General features: G+C 44.9%; 1 protein-coding gene across 1 annotated transcript in view; it reads left to right on the top strand.

Annotated features, from left to right (window-relative positions):
* Positions 1-15414, top strand: part of LOC147156154 (cadherin-10-like) — a 30510-nt gene extending 15096 nt beyond the window's left edge. The window contains exons 3-12 of the mRNA XM_086065567.1: positions 3061-3355; positions 6126-6245; positions 6536-6703; positions 6966-7147; positions 8693-8946; positions 9717-9853; positions 9941-10062; positions 10483-10591; positions 10760-11011; positions 13546-15414. Coding sequence (XP_085921693.1) covers positions 3061-3355; positions 6126-6245; positions 6536-6703; positions 6966-7147; positions 8693-8946; positions 9717-9853; positions 9941-10062; positions 10483-10591; positions 10760-11011; positions 13546-14036 — 2130 coding nt within the window. The 3' untranslated portion in view covers positions 14037-15414. The remainder of the gene's footprint in view (positions 1-3060; positions 3356-6125; positions 6246-6535; positions 6704-6965; positions 7148-8692; positions 8947-9716; positions 9854-9940; positions 10063-10482; positions 10592-10759; positions 11012-13545) is intronic.
* Positions 15415-15876: the final 462 nt, after the last annotated feature.

The raw sequence follows: 15876 nt of genomic DNA, 5'->3' as shown, positions 1-15876 counted from the left end.
GTGACGCGCAACGGAGCTTGGCTAATATAGCATCAACGCGATTAGTTTTAATGTTTGTGTCACGCTCCTTCTTTGTACAATAGACACGGCCACTGGGAGTTAAACCAAAAAAATTAAAAAAAATGTTTTAGGTTGACATTCAGTAATTAGCACAGATGTCAAAAATGAGCGCCTCAGTAAACAGTTTGAAAGAAATCGCAGGGAATGCAATCACGCAAGACATTTGGTCAAGCTCTGATCTTGTCGAGTTTCCAGTTCTCTAACAACAATGCTCCACCAACATGCAACGACAGGAACTTAAAATAGTTGCTATCTGAAACATGTCTTTGTAAGATACATTAAAAAACTACCATAATGATTCTGAAATGATAGCTTCAAACCAAAATAGCCGACGTTCTGCATCTTTTTGGGTCGTAGATAGTTTACACTTTCAAGAAATGCGGTTTGGAAAATGGATGGATGGATCCATATACGAATGTCAAACGAGTTCAAATTTCGCAAATTAGCCTCTTTCATTTTTAGCATTTGTATAGTACAAGTGGTTCCAATTTGGTAGCAATTGGCAAGAATCTTGAGCACAAGTCCATCATTGAAGGAAGCCAAAATAAATGCTTTTTCCTTCTCTTCAGCCATGGCCTCTTGAGACAGTTTTTTTTATTTTTTTTTTGTCTGCCTACTGAGTTCCGTGTTGGTAAAGATACAGAACATTAGGCTGTAAACAGCCTGGCGGCATAGCTTCCCATTATGGAAATAAGCCAATGACAGCTGATGGAAAATGCTACGAGCTCCTGTCGACAATAACCATAAAAATGTTGTCCTGGGAGTTGATTGTTGCGCGGCGCCCTGCAGGTCGTAACAAGGTGCGGGCGGTTCATGGCAAGCGCACACGTGGAAGCCCATTTAGATGCAAACAAATTCCTGCGAATAGCTCACCGCTGTAAAGCTGTCACTCACAGGCCCCACCTTCGCGTCTCCAAGACCTCGTAAATCCGACGTCCTTCCAAACTCGCAAATAAGGCGAGTGGAAGATCCGCCTGGCAACGATATTTTTTAAACCCATTTTCATTCGAGTAACTGAATCATGACGTTTACAAATGCATTCCGCATGCCCAAACCCAACTTGAGCTGTTGACATCAGTCTTCTCGGCAGCTAACAAATAATTAGCTTCCTCGCAGCGTGGCGACATTAATATTAACAAGTCGCATGGCGACGTACAACGACAAGTCATTAAACGCACTCGACGAGCTGTCTAAAAATAGCCGCTAACAGATCCACGAGTATAATGAGCTTGAATCAAGCATCTGTCACGTCTGCGAGGAGGTGATGGATAGGTCAGAGGTGACTAATTTTAGCCACCGCTGCAGCCGCAGGTCAGCTTCTAGTCGTTTCTCAACCGCGCAATTCGGAAGATAAATCCAACACTGTGATTTGTGAAATATGTCACAGGCGCTGGTGGGACACTTTAGCGTGTCTTGCCTGTTTTGGGGAAGAAAAATGGAAAGTTGTGACGACTTCTGTCATAACAAAACACATGGAAATGACAGCTTGAAGCAATTAAACCAAGATATAAGAATATCAATCGCTTGATTTTGCTCAAGTTGACACAAGGATGCTGGTGGTGACAAGAAATCAGCATTGGAAGCCGCAAGGATTTGTGGATATGTTGCAAGTGTTGATGGGATGTTTCGTGGGTCTCGTGTTCTGCGGTTGTCAAACGTCAAGGTCCCCAGTAACTCCCTACTGAATTTGGTGGGGAGTAGAGAGAGACACACACAAAAAAGGCTATACAGGAAGTTTGGGTGAATTACAGGAGCCTTTATTTCAACAAACTCCATCAAAATAATCTGACCAAATGTGAGGAATTTGGAAGCAGTGCCCAGGGGTCTTCGGTTTTATGAAGGAATTCTGTTACGGGAGGGACTTACGCCAAATGTGTACATAATGTTAGAGTAGACAATATTAAGTATTGTACTCTTTGCGTGTTCAATTAACTGAATGGTGAGATCCTGGTGAAGAAGTCCCTTTGCAAAGGTATTATAATTATCAGAAGCTTCTGATGACAAAAGCTGACGACACTGAAGCCGTGTTCCATCAGATTGTGTGTCGTCCACTCCGGCACATCATTATTTATTGAAAAGTGGGCGAATACGAAATGTCTCCTCCCCCAGCAAGTTCCCAGGAATACAAATCAGATTAGAGAAAAATAACACATCAGCCCGTGCCTCCCCTCTTCCGACCGGCAGAGACCGGCCCCAGACCAAAACTCCCCTCAAGATAGCAAATGGAACAAACCCGTTGCCCTTCTTCTGAGAGTGAGACAGATAATACAATTCTATTCATTGAGCCATACTGCTATAACTAAATCCAAAAGGGCTAAAATATAAATTGAAACTGAAAAACAATGTTAACTTAACAATAATACCGCCGGAAAAGTTTCAACTCAAGGTTAGAGTTTCAAATTAGGACTTCATCCCATTTAATTCCCAATTATTGTGTTGGTAATTTACCACATCACACACGAAACTCTTTCATTCCCGAGTGACCGAGGTGCTACAAATGGCCCATGCTACAAATACAATACAGCCTCAACTTCAGTCATAAACGAGCACTGAGAAGAAGTCTTCCATGTCCTTGAGCAAGACGTGCTAATGTGACAAAATGGGAGATGCGTTTGAGCTTTGCTACTGCACAAAAAAGAAGAAAGGAGAAGTGAAGCATAAAAAGCTCTTCTGTGGGATTTTATGGGACGTAAAGTGCGCTTTAAGTGCAACCGGCGCTGCCCCCAAATCGCTGTTGCATCGATTGGGGTCCGTCGTGGCCGTCCGATTCAAAAGGATGAATGACTCGAATGGTCGGCTGCTGCAAATAAGTGTGAGGAAATACACTTAAAAACGCTGTTGAGTGTAGCTTTGGAGTGCAAGTTATGTTCTGCAGCCTGACTGCTTTGGTGAAATCATCACACAAAGGGCCTCTTCTCCCAACAGAAGAAAAAAAAAGGCCACGGTTGCAATCCGTTGTGTCCATGTCTGTATCAAAAGTCCTCTCTCTGTAATTCCCAGCTGCACTCCAACATGGACAAAGACGACGGCGCCGTCAAGTACGTCCTGACGGGAGAGGGCGCCGGCACGCTGTTTCTGATCGACGAAAAGTCGGGCGACATCCACGCCACCAAGAAGCTGGACCGCGAGGAGAGGTCCATGTATACGCTCCACGCCAAAGTACTGGATCGAAACACCAACGAGGAAATGGAGCCCGACACCGAGTTCAACATCAAGATCCACGACATCAATGACAACGCGCCCAAGTTTGAGCGCGACATCTACTTTGCCAGCGTCCCAGAGATGTCGGACGTCGGTGAGTGGACGTCGACTTTGGGCTAAGATTTTGTGTGAACGAGTTGGGCCGAAAATACATTGCTGCAATACATACTCTACATATTAGAGACAACGTCAACAAAGTAGACTAGCAGTTGCGGAAGTCGATAAAGAACCAGAATTGGTTTGGACCAAGAGGACACAATCAAAGTGTCATACAGACGAGCAAAGCAGCTAGCAAGGAAAATCACTTGCTTAAAGTTGACAATAAAATCAATTGAAATGAATCGATGTCATCTGAGCAACACGTTGGTGAAGTACAAAGGAAGTTGATTTGACTGAGCTTGAGTCAATAAAAGTTGCAAAAATGAGAAAAGAGACGCAATCAAAATGTCGTCCTGCTATCCTAATATTGCGGTCGTCGATGTGACTCAACACAAGCTGAGCTTTCGAGTGCCATATTTTGCTACAATGGGGGATTGTTGCCAAGTTAGCATTTAGCCTTTGTTAAAGTAATAGCATAACACGGCAGGATTCACGGTACATAATCCATCCTTTTATGAAAATATTGTAGCCTATATTTGTTTTTCAGCGAAATTGTAGCGTCCCGTGTTTTATTTTGAAAATCTGGTCACCTGAAATTGTTTTAAACCAAAAATAAAAACAATCAGATTCTAATCCTTACAAGCAAAAAGAAACACTTATCGCTAATGTCAAAATGAATTCAGCTAAGCTAAATTGCAAATCCAATAGTGTGTAGCAGTTGAGTGAGCTTCTGCTTTTTTTTCATTCGTCTTTTGGTTTTGCTCCCTGAGCAAATACTTGTTAAATGTGTTAAATTTGCTCTGCTTTAACAGACACAAAGTGCAAATGAAATGTACCAGTGTTCAAAGTTGCTAGTTCTAGCTACATACAGTGAATAGTCCATGAATTAGCATTTTAGTGTTTCTTCTTCTAGACTTTGCTCCCTGATCAAAATCATATACTGTGTGAATGAAATTAATTTCACTTCAACAAGCAGCAAGTGCACAAGCAAAGTTTCTGAAAAGCAAATAAATATTTCACGCACTTTCCAGTGAATTAGGACGAGGCAGCGCATGTGAGAAGCAGCCCATTCGTTTGTGTTCAGTCATTAAATTGTGACGATCAACAGAACACAAAAGCGGTGGAGCTCGTTTAGTCGTCATGTGATGTTCTATTCAAGTTATTTGTGTTTGGTCAGCCTCATTAAACATTCACAACAAGCCCTGTCATTTTCCTTTTTTTTTTTAATAGGCGTTCCACGCGCTTTATGTTCTGATTGTCACTCTCTCCAATTAAGGATTTGCTTGGTCGCATTTATTTCATTCCGTTTCGAGAATAAATAAACCAAATGGCCTGAACGTAAGCCGTATGCCTATAAAACATAATTCAGTGTCAGATGAAAAAATATTCTCAATTATGCGGCCGCAAATGAAAACAATTGAGCAATCAGGAGGTCAATCAAAAGCCAATTATCTGTGTGGCAAATAACAAAAAGCCTTGTTTGGGGGATTCATGACGCTGGCTAAAGATGGGTCAATGTCGCCGTTAGTCATCGGGCCGACTAATAAAACCGTTTGGAATGAACACCGCACTTCATCAAGTCAGCCGGCCATGAAGAGGCGGCAGCCATCAGTTCTGGCACTAAGTGGGACAGATGTTCAAGGCTTCATTAGTATGCGGAGAGACTCGGCGACCCGAACGGTACGCGGCGGCGGCGGCGGCGGAGGTCTCCGGAATGCCAAGGACGGCATTAGCGACGCGGCCTTGTGGAGGATATGGAGCCGCAAAAGGACACCTCTTTCTCTCACTGGCTTTTATTTGTATTTTTTTTTTCCCTCTCTGCAATAGACAACCTTCATTACCGCTCCGACCGTGACATTTCACCGCAATAAGCCCTATAAAATGGCGTTACCATTAAACTGCAGTGTTATGCGTAGCCGACATTTAGCAGCCTGTTAATGAGGTTATTTAAGGGCAACATATTGCAAGGTGGAGTCTGCCTGACTTGAGGGTCACGTTTTTTGTTTTTTTTACTTGTCTAGAAACAAACACTTATACTTCTTAATAGACTTCTTAATGGATATGCAAAACTATCCGCTTACACCCCATAACCTTTGCACATTTATCCTTTCTTTGTATTTCCGCCAGACAAAGAAATCAGACATTCACACTCTCTGTGTCTTTATCACTTTGCTAACCTCTAACCAACAAATGTCTATCTCAGGTTTGACTTGACAGGTTAGACTTCTTGTCACCCGGTTATCTCCGAAAGGTACGACGGCGTATTAGGGCCACGTATGAAAAAATATTTTTTTAGAGGGTGCGAGCAATATTCTGAGGAAACCCCCCACAAATTTGTCACTTTATAATTTGCGACTTTGTAAACACGCAAATTTGCAATGTTAGAAACTTTAGAAACTCGCAACTCATACATTTATGTTTCCAGAATTATTATTTACGCATTCATACATTTTGGTATTTTTTTGTACAAGTCGCTAAATTGATGTGTCGAATCTCCGTCATTCACTTTGCTTTTACCTTAAGTATGCTAGCTTCTGATTGGTTAGTGTTAGTCAGCTGATAGGGGATCAGGAAGTGTTGTCGCTCTCGCTGCCGTGTATGACGAGTAAGTAAAGTTTAAATAATCCGCTTTAAATGATGTGTTGGAAAGTTAACGGGATGTGGTTGGCCTGTATTTGGTTTGTCAGTTCTGTAATAAAACATGCTGAATCGATATCAATTGTAATGTTAGAAACTTTATAAACTGTGCTTCTGTTCTTTAACAGGTACTTCTGTGGCCACCGTGACGGCGACTGATGCCGACGACCAAACGTACGGCAACAGCGCCAAGCTGGTCTACAGCATTCTGCAGGGACAGCCTTACTTCTCTGTGGATTCTGAGAACGGTACGCGGAGCAAAGCAACCGCCGTCTTGCCAGTGAGCCCCCTGCTCGTATGCGGTCTATAAAAAAGGTTTCGTTAAGAGTGTGACGGAACATTAAACAGCATCCCGCAGAATGAGGATTTCTTTCTCCCGTTCTTAAGCACCGCTAAAGACACGTTTTACGGCACTAACCTTGCAAATCCGTCTCTTAAAACACTAAGCTAATTAGGAGAAAGACGACTTAAAGTAGGGAAAAGAATGTGGCAGAGACGTCAGGTTTTTTCTTCTTCTTCTTCTTCTTCTTCTTCTCAGGCACCATCAAGACGGCACTACCCGGCATGGACCGGGAGGTGAAGGAGAATTACCAGGTGGTGATCCAGGCTAAGGACATGGCCGGACAGATGGGGGGCCTCTCGGGGACCACCACGGTCAGCATTACCCTCTCCGACGTCAATGACAGTCCGCCCCGCTTTGCCAACCGTAAGCATCATCTTCCAAAGTATTACATACGTGAAAATATTTTCAAAATGTACCGTATTAAGAGCTTGATTAACTTTAATAAATGAGTCATCATACGTAGAGAAGTCATTGTGGGTGTCAAGAAACCCTCTGACTTCAGTATAGCGTCTGTTCCTGATATTTAGTATGATCATTCTTGACTGTTATACTTTTTTGAGATTCCGCCATGCCCCCTTTCAAACATCAACAAGTTAATGTTTGCAATGATGTGAACCCGTTTCAGACTCCTTCCGCATCACCGCCATGGAATCCACAGAGATCGGCGGTGCCATCGGCCGCATCAAAGCCGACGACCCCGACGTGGGCCGCCACGCCGAGATGGAGTACAGCGTGGTGGGAGGCCATGACAACTTCAACATCGTCACGGACAAAACAACGCAAGAGGGCATCGTCGTCATCAAAAGGGTGATTTGGGCTTTTTATGGCTCGTGTGAAACCCAATTAAGGCTCGGGGCCGAGACCCGATCAGATCAAAATTGCAATTTTTCTTCACTTTATAGAGATATTACAGAAATCACTTTTTAAAGCCGTATTCAAGGATCTTCTCGAAAAGTAGAAGCCGAACGTCTGTTTGTCAGTTTTTGTAAAATGTGCATGCGTAAGACCATCCTAACAGCGCTCCTGCTCGGCCGGGGGAAACGCCTAAAGTCTAAAAATGGGGAGTGAAAGAGCCTAGTAAAGGTTGATACACTCAGAAATAAGTCAAGTAAATCCCGACATTTGATATATCAAATATGAAATATCTATCCAATGATATGTAAAATGTCGGGAACGTGCGAGCTCATCTTCATCCGTCTGTGCAGCCGGCCCCACTTATGACGGATGTCCTGTTGCGGTTGTCAGCCATTTTTACCGTATGCGGTGAGATCCGTGGAGCAACAACGATGAATGGTTGAACCCGATGCTCAGCGGCTACATGTTACAAACGCTCGAAGTGCGCATGCGCAGCGAGGAAATGAGCACACAATGACGTCGTTACGGCAGATTGATGGGCGGGATCGAGAACCAATCGTTAAGAAAATCCATCCGGGAGGCGCAGCGACAACAGAATACACTTTTAATATCAATTGAACAACAGTATGTATATTTGATACTCACTCTTTTCCATCACATCTTTCAAACTCAATTTATTGTTATAATAACCGTAAATGCAGCGGCGGTTGTGTATACGTAACGACAATCCGATGAGGTGACTCCAGATTTGTGATTTCCAGTCATAACAGCCCTGCGGGCTACACCCTAACTACGATATGGCCCGCGATGAAAATGAGTTTGACATCCCTGTTTTATGCCGTTTGATAGCTGCTATGATCTGCACCGAGGACGCTTTCTATCCGCGAGGAAAGTCTGGCGCGACGCGTCGAGCGGCACGCAGGAGATTAATGTGCCTGAGACGCTTTAAACCCCACAAGAAGATCTGCTTAATTCACCCCCCCCCCCCCCCGAATGAATCCTGAACCACTGCCCAGGTTTTAAAAATCTGCTGCCGTTATCACGCTTTCTCGCTGCAATATTACCTTGTCGCTTTTTAAGTTCCTGGATGGGATGAAACTGAGCGTATTGCCTGTGTGCTTTCATTTAGCTGAACTTTTATCAGCTTTCAGGTCTCATAGTGAGTAACTTCCAACGCACAATCGCAGCGTTTTGGATTAGAGAGAGCTGCCTGATAAGATTCATTCACATGAGAAAGGATAAATGACAGAATTTGCTTTAGAAAGTGACATTTAAAACCAGCTATATCCTGGGCCTTTGAACCAAATAATATAAAAGGAGTCTTTTGCCAGAAAGCCATCGTTTTCCCTCAAGATCTTCCCGATCAGCATTCCTCACTCTGACTTGTGACTTCCAATTGAGTGCGCGGCTGAGATAAAGGCCGACAAATGGAAACGCTGAAGTGCTTATTGCAAGTCCTGCGGCGAGATTCCTGATGCCGATCCCTCTCATCTGCAGGCGCTCGACTACGAAAGCAAGCGAGACTACGAGTTTAGGGTGGAGGTGAGAAACACGTACCTGGACTCCAGGTACATCCAGGGTCTGCAGTTCAAGGACTTTGCCACCATCAAGGTCACAGTGGAGGACGTGAACGAGCCGCCCGTTTTTGCCCGCAACCCTTACATCATCGAGGTGCACGAGGACACGGCCGCCGGCAGCTTTGTGGGGATGGTGTCGGCCCGGGACCCCGACGCCGAAAACAAAATGGTCAAGTACGCGACACACTCAAAAACTAAGCAACATTAAACAGGCAGTATGTAAATGACAGTTTATTTCATTTTACTGTGGTGCCTTGAGATAAGAGATTCATTCACAACATAGATGTTAATTAGCATTAGCATTATACGAGTTAACTTAATGTTCTTGAGCTTAATTTAGCAGTAAACTATGAGTAGCATTAAACAGCGTGTAACATCTTTTTTGGAGCCCTGTTCACCAAGAGATCTGGACGTTGACGTCGTGCGTCCCAAACTGGGCGTTAGCGCAGCCATTTTGGCAGCATAGAAAACACGTCTGCTACTTTTGAGTAAACGGCAAACGCCCAACACTTTAACAATAATTGACAGCTTTTGTGGACCAGCTGCCACAACGAGAAGAGGCACACAAAAAAGAAAAGGATCGAGAATTCGACAGGCTACTAAAAGAGGAATCAAGGTCAAATTATTGGTATGGATTAACTCGGCTCAGCACATACCATGCGCGACAGTCTGCTCAACCTTCACGATCTGAACAGTAAAAAGAACGGAAGGGCATACATTGCAAAAGCAGCAGAAATGCAAAGCTGAGTGGCAAACCAACCATCGCAGCCCCGAAGGCTGTTTCCTGTTTGGCAACATGACACAAAAGCAATGGCAGTAGATTATGCTCCGACGCTTGCGGCGTACAATGACAACATCTTTGTCCCTTGGAAACGAAAGATGTAGCATGTATTGGTGGTAGAAAGTTTGGTGGCACTAATGAGTTTTTGGGCAAATTGGCGCAGATACTCCATTGATCGTCACACCGACCTCGAGAGGCTCTTCAACATCGATTCGTCAAATGGCACCATCACAACCCGCAAGGCTTTGGACAGGGAAATGTCCAAATGGCACAACATCTCCGTGATGGCTTCGGAAATGAGTGCGTCTTTTAACTTTTTGCCCGTTGGTCATTTCTGTGCGCTACTAACGAGCCGCTGACAATCTAAACCGCTTGGTCTGTTGGTAGACAACCCGCGTCAGGTTGCCCGCGTGCCGGTATTCATCAAAGTGCTGGACGTGAACGACAACGCCCCCGAGTTTGCCATGTCTTACGACACGTTTGTCTGCGAGAACGTCAAAGCAGGACAGGTACGTTGTTAACCAGTGAAAAATGTTGAGCATAAGCTCAGCATTCCACATTTGAAGCACATTTCATATTTCACACTGAAGGCACAACTCTCATGCCCGACGGGAAAAAGTAAAGTTGAGAGAACAAACAGCAGTCCTAACTGTCATTGGGCAACGCACCAAACCAGTTGGCAGCGAAAGCGGTCGCTCTCGCTGACTTTGAGAGAGGAAGAAGGCTGCTGTTAGCACGTTAGCGGCGCGCAGTCGCGCGTCCGTGTCGCCGTCCAAGAGTTGTTGTTGTTCACAGCAGAGCCAAAACGAGAGGCAGCTCATTCTTTAATGAGCTCATTTGCAGATCATTGTGCTCACTGTCATCTTTGGATTGTAATTCCCCAAACTAGCTTTTGCGTTGCTAATACTTTTTGGGTTTCTTTCAAACAGTTGATTCAGACCATCAGTGCAGTGGATACGGACGAGCCCCTGGTCGGCCACAAGTTTGTCTTCAGTATAAAGGCAGACAATCCCAACTTCACCATAAGTGACCAGGAAGGTGAGAAACTTTGGTGACTTTTACTCTGGATTCTGCATCAGCGTCATTAAAACTCCAGTCATGTGGTGACTTTTACAAAAAATATTAGCAGTCCAGCTCGGCCGCGACTTATGACGAGGTTATCAAAGGTTTGATAGCAATTCTGTGCTCTCCATCCTCATCCTGCAGATAACACCGCCAATATCCTCACCCGGCGGGGAGGCTTCAGCCGGCGCGAGATGAGCGTCTATTTTCTGCCCGTGCTAATCTCGGACAACGACTACCCCATCCAGAGCAGCACCAGCACGTTGATCGTGCGCGTTTGCGCCTGCGACAGCCGGGGCAACATGCAGTCGTGCAACCCTGAGGTGCTGCCCTTCTCCGATGGACTCACCACCGGCGCCCTGGTGGCGATCCTGCTCTGCGTCATCATTCTGCTCAGTGAGTTCTGCCAATGCCAGACTTTTGCAACTATGACAAGCTCTGTCGTCAAAAATATGAAGCTTGACATGCCGGCAGCAGATGATAGAAACGAAATAGATTTTTCTTCCACTCAAAATGTTTCACAAAATCAAAGACAAGCATTTGTCCGTTTGTGGTCAGACACACGCTTGTGGATTCAGGCGTGTGTCTTTCCAGACCATTTCTAAGCGACTGGATTTACCACGAGTAGAAGCGTCTTAAGAATGATCAGTGGAAACCAGATGGACCTGATTTCATTCATAGCAAACACTAGTCAAGTTTCTATCCCATTGTTTTGAAAATGTTTAAGCAAATTTACTGAAAATGCGCAAAACGGACATGCCCGTTTCCATCTGTTGTTCTTTTGCGAATATTGAGAGGGGACTGTAACGTGGTAAAAAATGGAAACTGTTTGGTGGGCCAAAAGCATGGAGGAATTTACTGGTCATTAGGATCAGAGTACACAAAACTTGATTGGGGGCCAGTGAATATGCAAGGGGTGGGGGGTGATGTCCTGCCAAGGCTTTGAGCGGGTGAGAATTCTGGCAGCAGAGTTCTGGACATACGGTAATGCAGCCCATCCGTGGGCTTGCAAGGCACCCCAGATAAATGCAGGACCTGGTTGCAAGATTAGTTATCAGGGCAGGGATCAGGGTCTTGGTGACAATGATGGATTGAGTCTGGAAAAAGGATTTAAGAGAATGGTGAAGGGGGTTGATGTCTCCAACCTACAGGTGCTAACTGATAGCCTAGAAGCTAACTATACTATCAATTTTCCTTCTCTTCATTTTCGCATTACCATGAGTTCTGTTTTTCCATGTTGGGTCAAAAATAACCCAACTATGAGTAAACAAATCCACTTTACTTTGAGTCAAGAAATGGGTCTTTTAGTGTAAAACAACTCATAAATATTGGTCAGATCCTTTACTTGGATTAAGAAGTGGTGTCATTTTGTATGAAATAACCCAGAAAGTTGAGTCGAATTGACCCATAAAGTGGATCGGTCCATTTGTGATCCATAATCGGGTTACTTTTGACCCAACTCATACAAGCTAATTATTTTAACAATGTTCCAGTGTGTCTGTTTGCATACCAATCTCCAGCTTCCACACACCTGGGAGAACTTTCCATGAGAAATTGGTATAGGTTCGGAACAAAAACTATTATCCAGGGTTAACTAAGGTGTCTGTAGTCCACTTCCATTGAATTGTTGTTTGGTTATGAAATGTCCAAACCTTTTGCCAAAGAGCGACTTTGGTGTACTGACAGTTTAACCCACAACCAACTCTCCCCAGCAAACTGTCAAAACATCTGACTCACCACCTAACGGGTTTCGCGCTTAGCAAAATATCACGCAGGCCTCAGCATGGGCGCACCCGTTGGACATGAGAATGAGCGTGTGTCCTCCTTACTATGTCCCCTTCTGTCACGTCGGAGAACGCGGCGACCAATCCGTCACAAATGATCGCAAGGCGCCGCTCGGAACGGCCACCTTGCGCCCCCGTGTGACCCCACGCGCGCCGCCTTGTAATTAGCACTCTGGCGGGAGGCGAGTGGACAACCGCGCCGCCCGCAGTGAGGACATAAAAGGTGAAGGACTCGTGCTCGTCGAAAATTCTAGAGATTGTTTTCCACTCTGACTCAGTAGCCGCTGACTGCGTCGCTGCTGCCAAAAAACTGAAAGGCGATTTGAGAGGCCGTGCGCCGGCCAGCATTAAAAGTATCCTCCGAGCGAAGTGCATCTTATACAATCGCCGGGCCATTCAAGGGAAAATAAATTAAAAAGCTTTCTCACTGAATCTTTAATAATAAGAGGCAAAAGCCTCAGGCAGTGCTGAGGATTCATCAATGGCAGCAAATGTGTTTTCCACTCTGCTCACTGCTGCTCGCTAATGCCCTGCTACATGGTAGCATGTATGCCATTTACCCTTTCTCTCTTTTCATTATGTACAAATATGTTCTATTTTAAGTATTACCAGTGTCCCAAAGACATATTCATGCCATTGTTATGTTTTCCATATACAGAAGGCTTTAATGCAGCCTCTGAACTGCAGTAGAGGTTGAAGCAATGGTAGTTATTACAAAAACGGCCGGCAGGTGGCGGCAAAGTATAAGAGATCAACCGGGGCCATGTTGCAAACAAGCTGTTTTCCCCACTGATTTGTGAATAAAGATGAAACCGAGCTATATTCTAATGCTAATTGCTGCAAAACAAAAACAGATAGAAATATAGTTGTTTATTCCTGATGATAGAAGAGACTCTAATCTTTCTTTCAGTAGGTTCCCTGTTTTTATAGCAATGTGTGTAGATAATGCTGGGGTATCATCTTGTAGCGTCAGCTATGTTAGAGTTATTTAGTCCCTCCATAGACTTGTCTAATCGAAAAAGGTGCTTTGCTGCCCTCTAAGGGCATTTATAGGCAATATAATATCAGCCAGTGTTGATTGTAACTTTGTTGGGCCTCAATTGGAATTTTTCTTCCCACTTAGCCGTTCCTATTGTTTCTGTGCAGTGATCGTGGTTCTCTTCGCCGCCCTGAAGAGGCAGAGGAAGAAAGAGCCTCTGATCATATCCAAAGACGACGTCCGGGACAACGTGGTCAGCTACAACGACGAGGGCGGCGGCGAGGAGGACACGCAGGCCTTTGACATCGGGACGCTGCGCAATCCAGAGGTGATGGATGCTAACAAGCTACGCAGGGACATCATCCCCGAAATGCTCTTTTCCTTTCGGAGGACATCGCCCATAAAGGATAACGCGGACGTCAGAGACTTCATTAACGGGAGGCTCCAAGAGAACGATTCCGACCCCACCGCTCCCCCTTATGACTCGCTGGCCACGTACGCTTACGAAGGCAGTGGCTCGCTGGCGGAATCGCTCAGTTCGCTGGAGTCCGCCGCCACCGAGGGGGACCAGGAGTACGATTACCTCAGCAGCTGGGGGCCGCAGTTCAAGAAGCTGGCGGAAATGTACATCGGGAGAAGCCCGGATCGGGAGACCTAGAAGGAGCCCCGACCCAGTCGGGTTGTTTGTTAGCAAGCTAGTCAGACACATCCTTTGTCCTGCTAGCCTGTGAGCTAGCGAGTCTACTGTCAGCCAGAGGGGGCAAATCCAGGTCCAGAAAAGTAAAAAGTAAAAACCCTGCTACGGTTAGGCTTTAGCCCCAGGTGCTAGCTAGCGAGCTCCCTAGCGAGCTCCCTAGCCCGGATGTGTTAGAGTAGATAATATTTGTTATTCTACTCTTTGCGTGTTCAATTAACTGAATGGTGAGATTCTGGTGAAGAAGTCCCTTTGCAAAGGTATCATTATTACAGAAGCTTCTGATGACAACAATTGACGACACTCAAAGCGTGTTCTGTTCAGATTGTGTGTCTCCTTCCGCTGCACATCATTATTTATTGAAAAGTGGATGAATACGAAAAGTCTCCTCCCATCAGCAAGTTCAGCAAGTTCCCAGGAATACAAATCAGATTAGAGAAAAACAATAATACATCAGCCTGTGCCTCCCCTCTTCCGACCGGCTGAGACCGGTACTAGACTAAACTCCCTTCAAGATAGCAGTGGAAGAAACCCGTTTCCCTTCTCATAAAAGTGAGACAGATAAGAATACAATACTATTCATTGAGCTACACAGCTATAACTAAATCCAAAACGGCTAAAATATAAATTGAAACTGAAAAACAATGTTAATAACTTAACAGATGCTAGGGAGCTCGCTAGCTGGCACCTGGGGCTAAAGCCAAACCGTGGCAGGGTTTTTACTTTCTGGACCTGTTATTTGCCACCTCTGCCGTCAGCCTATATGTATCAAGTTAATTATCTGTTTATGACTGATGCGCTAGCTAGTGCGCTAGTCCACTAGTTGTCTGTTTGACTCCCACACGTGCACGCGCGTGCGCACGCGAGGCCAACGGGGGATACGAACTCAACCGTGACTGTCCAGTTCTCAAAGTTGTACTGTTTTTGGTCATAATAAGTAAAGATGCCTTTTGATGACTTTTAGGACTTTTTTTTTTGTGAACATGGCGTGGAGATGTGTTTTGTAACTGAGCAGAGCGATAGCAGTATTGTATACACTCAATGTTTAATGGCGCCGGATTGTGTTTGGGAGCCCACGCAAAAGTGTACATGTACAAAAGTGTTTTTAAACATTCTATACTATAATCTTTGCTATTATTTGTCTGATGAGAAATGTCCATGTGAACGGTCGGTGCAGTTAATTTGTCAAACTGGAGTCATTTCATTATGTAGGCGTAACATGTAACCAGAAAGTGTACGTTGTAGGAAAAACACTGGATTCATGCTGCTCGAATGCCGAGTCATATTGTTTTATATTTATATTTTTATATTTATTTTCACAATAAAATGAAGACAAAGTTGCTTTCTCGGGTTCTTAGGGCTGTTTTATTTCCATGATTTTCAGTCTAAGAAGTAAAACGCGGAGCAGCGTGAGCATCACGATTGATCCAAGCGCCGTACATAAGGTCCAAGAAATGTTGCAACTAATTGGACCTCAGTGGCCACCGCTGAGCTTTAAAAAGAGAAGGGGGAAAAGGCGGCTGCCTCTCCTCGGGGTTCCGATCTGGACGCACCATGCGAGTGCATGATTAAGCAGAACATGTCGCCTTTGATGTAAGAAACCCATTTGCATGTCACATGGAATAAAACATGACACGTGACCCCCCAGTGGCGAAGCGGCTGGGGGATGTCGGAGCGAGCAGTGCTGGCCCACATTAGCAATAACTTCACTTGATGAGATCAAGAATCTTCCTTAACCATCTCTAACCTTCCATGAGGCATTTACAGTTGCACTTGCTTATGCGAGAGGCCTCTCAAAGGTTCG

Source organism: Leptonotus elevatus, chromosome 21 (assembly GCF_054856555.1).
Source record: "Leptonotus elevatus isolate MCC_2025b chromosome 21, RoL_Lele_1.0, whole genome shotgun sequence".
NCBI classification, from domain to species: Eukaryota; Metazoa; Chordata; class Actinopteri; order Syngnathiformes; family Syngnathidae; genus Leptonotus; species Leptonotus elevatus.
This window is presented reverse-complemented; position numbering and strand designations above follow the sequence as displayed.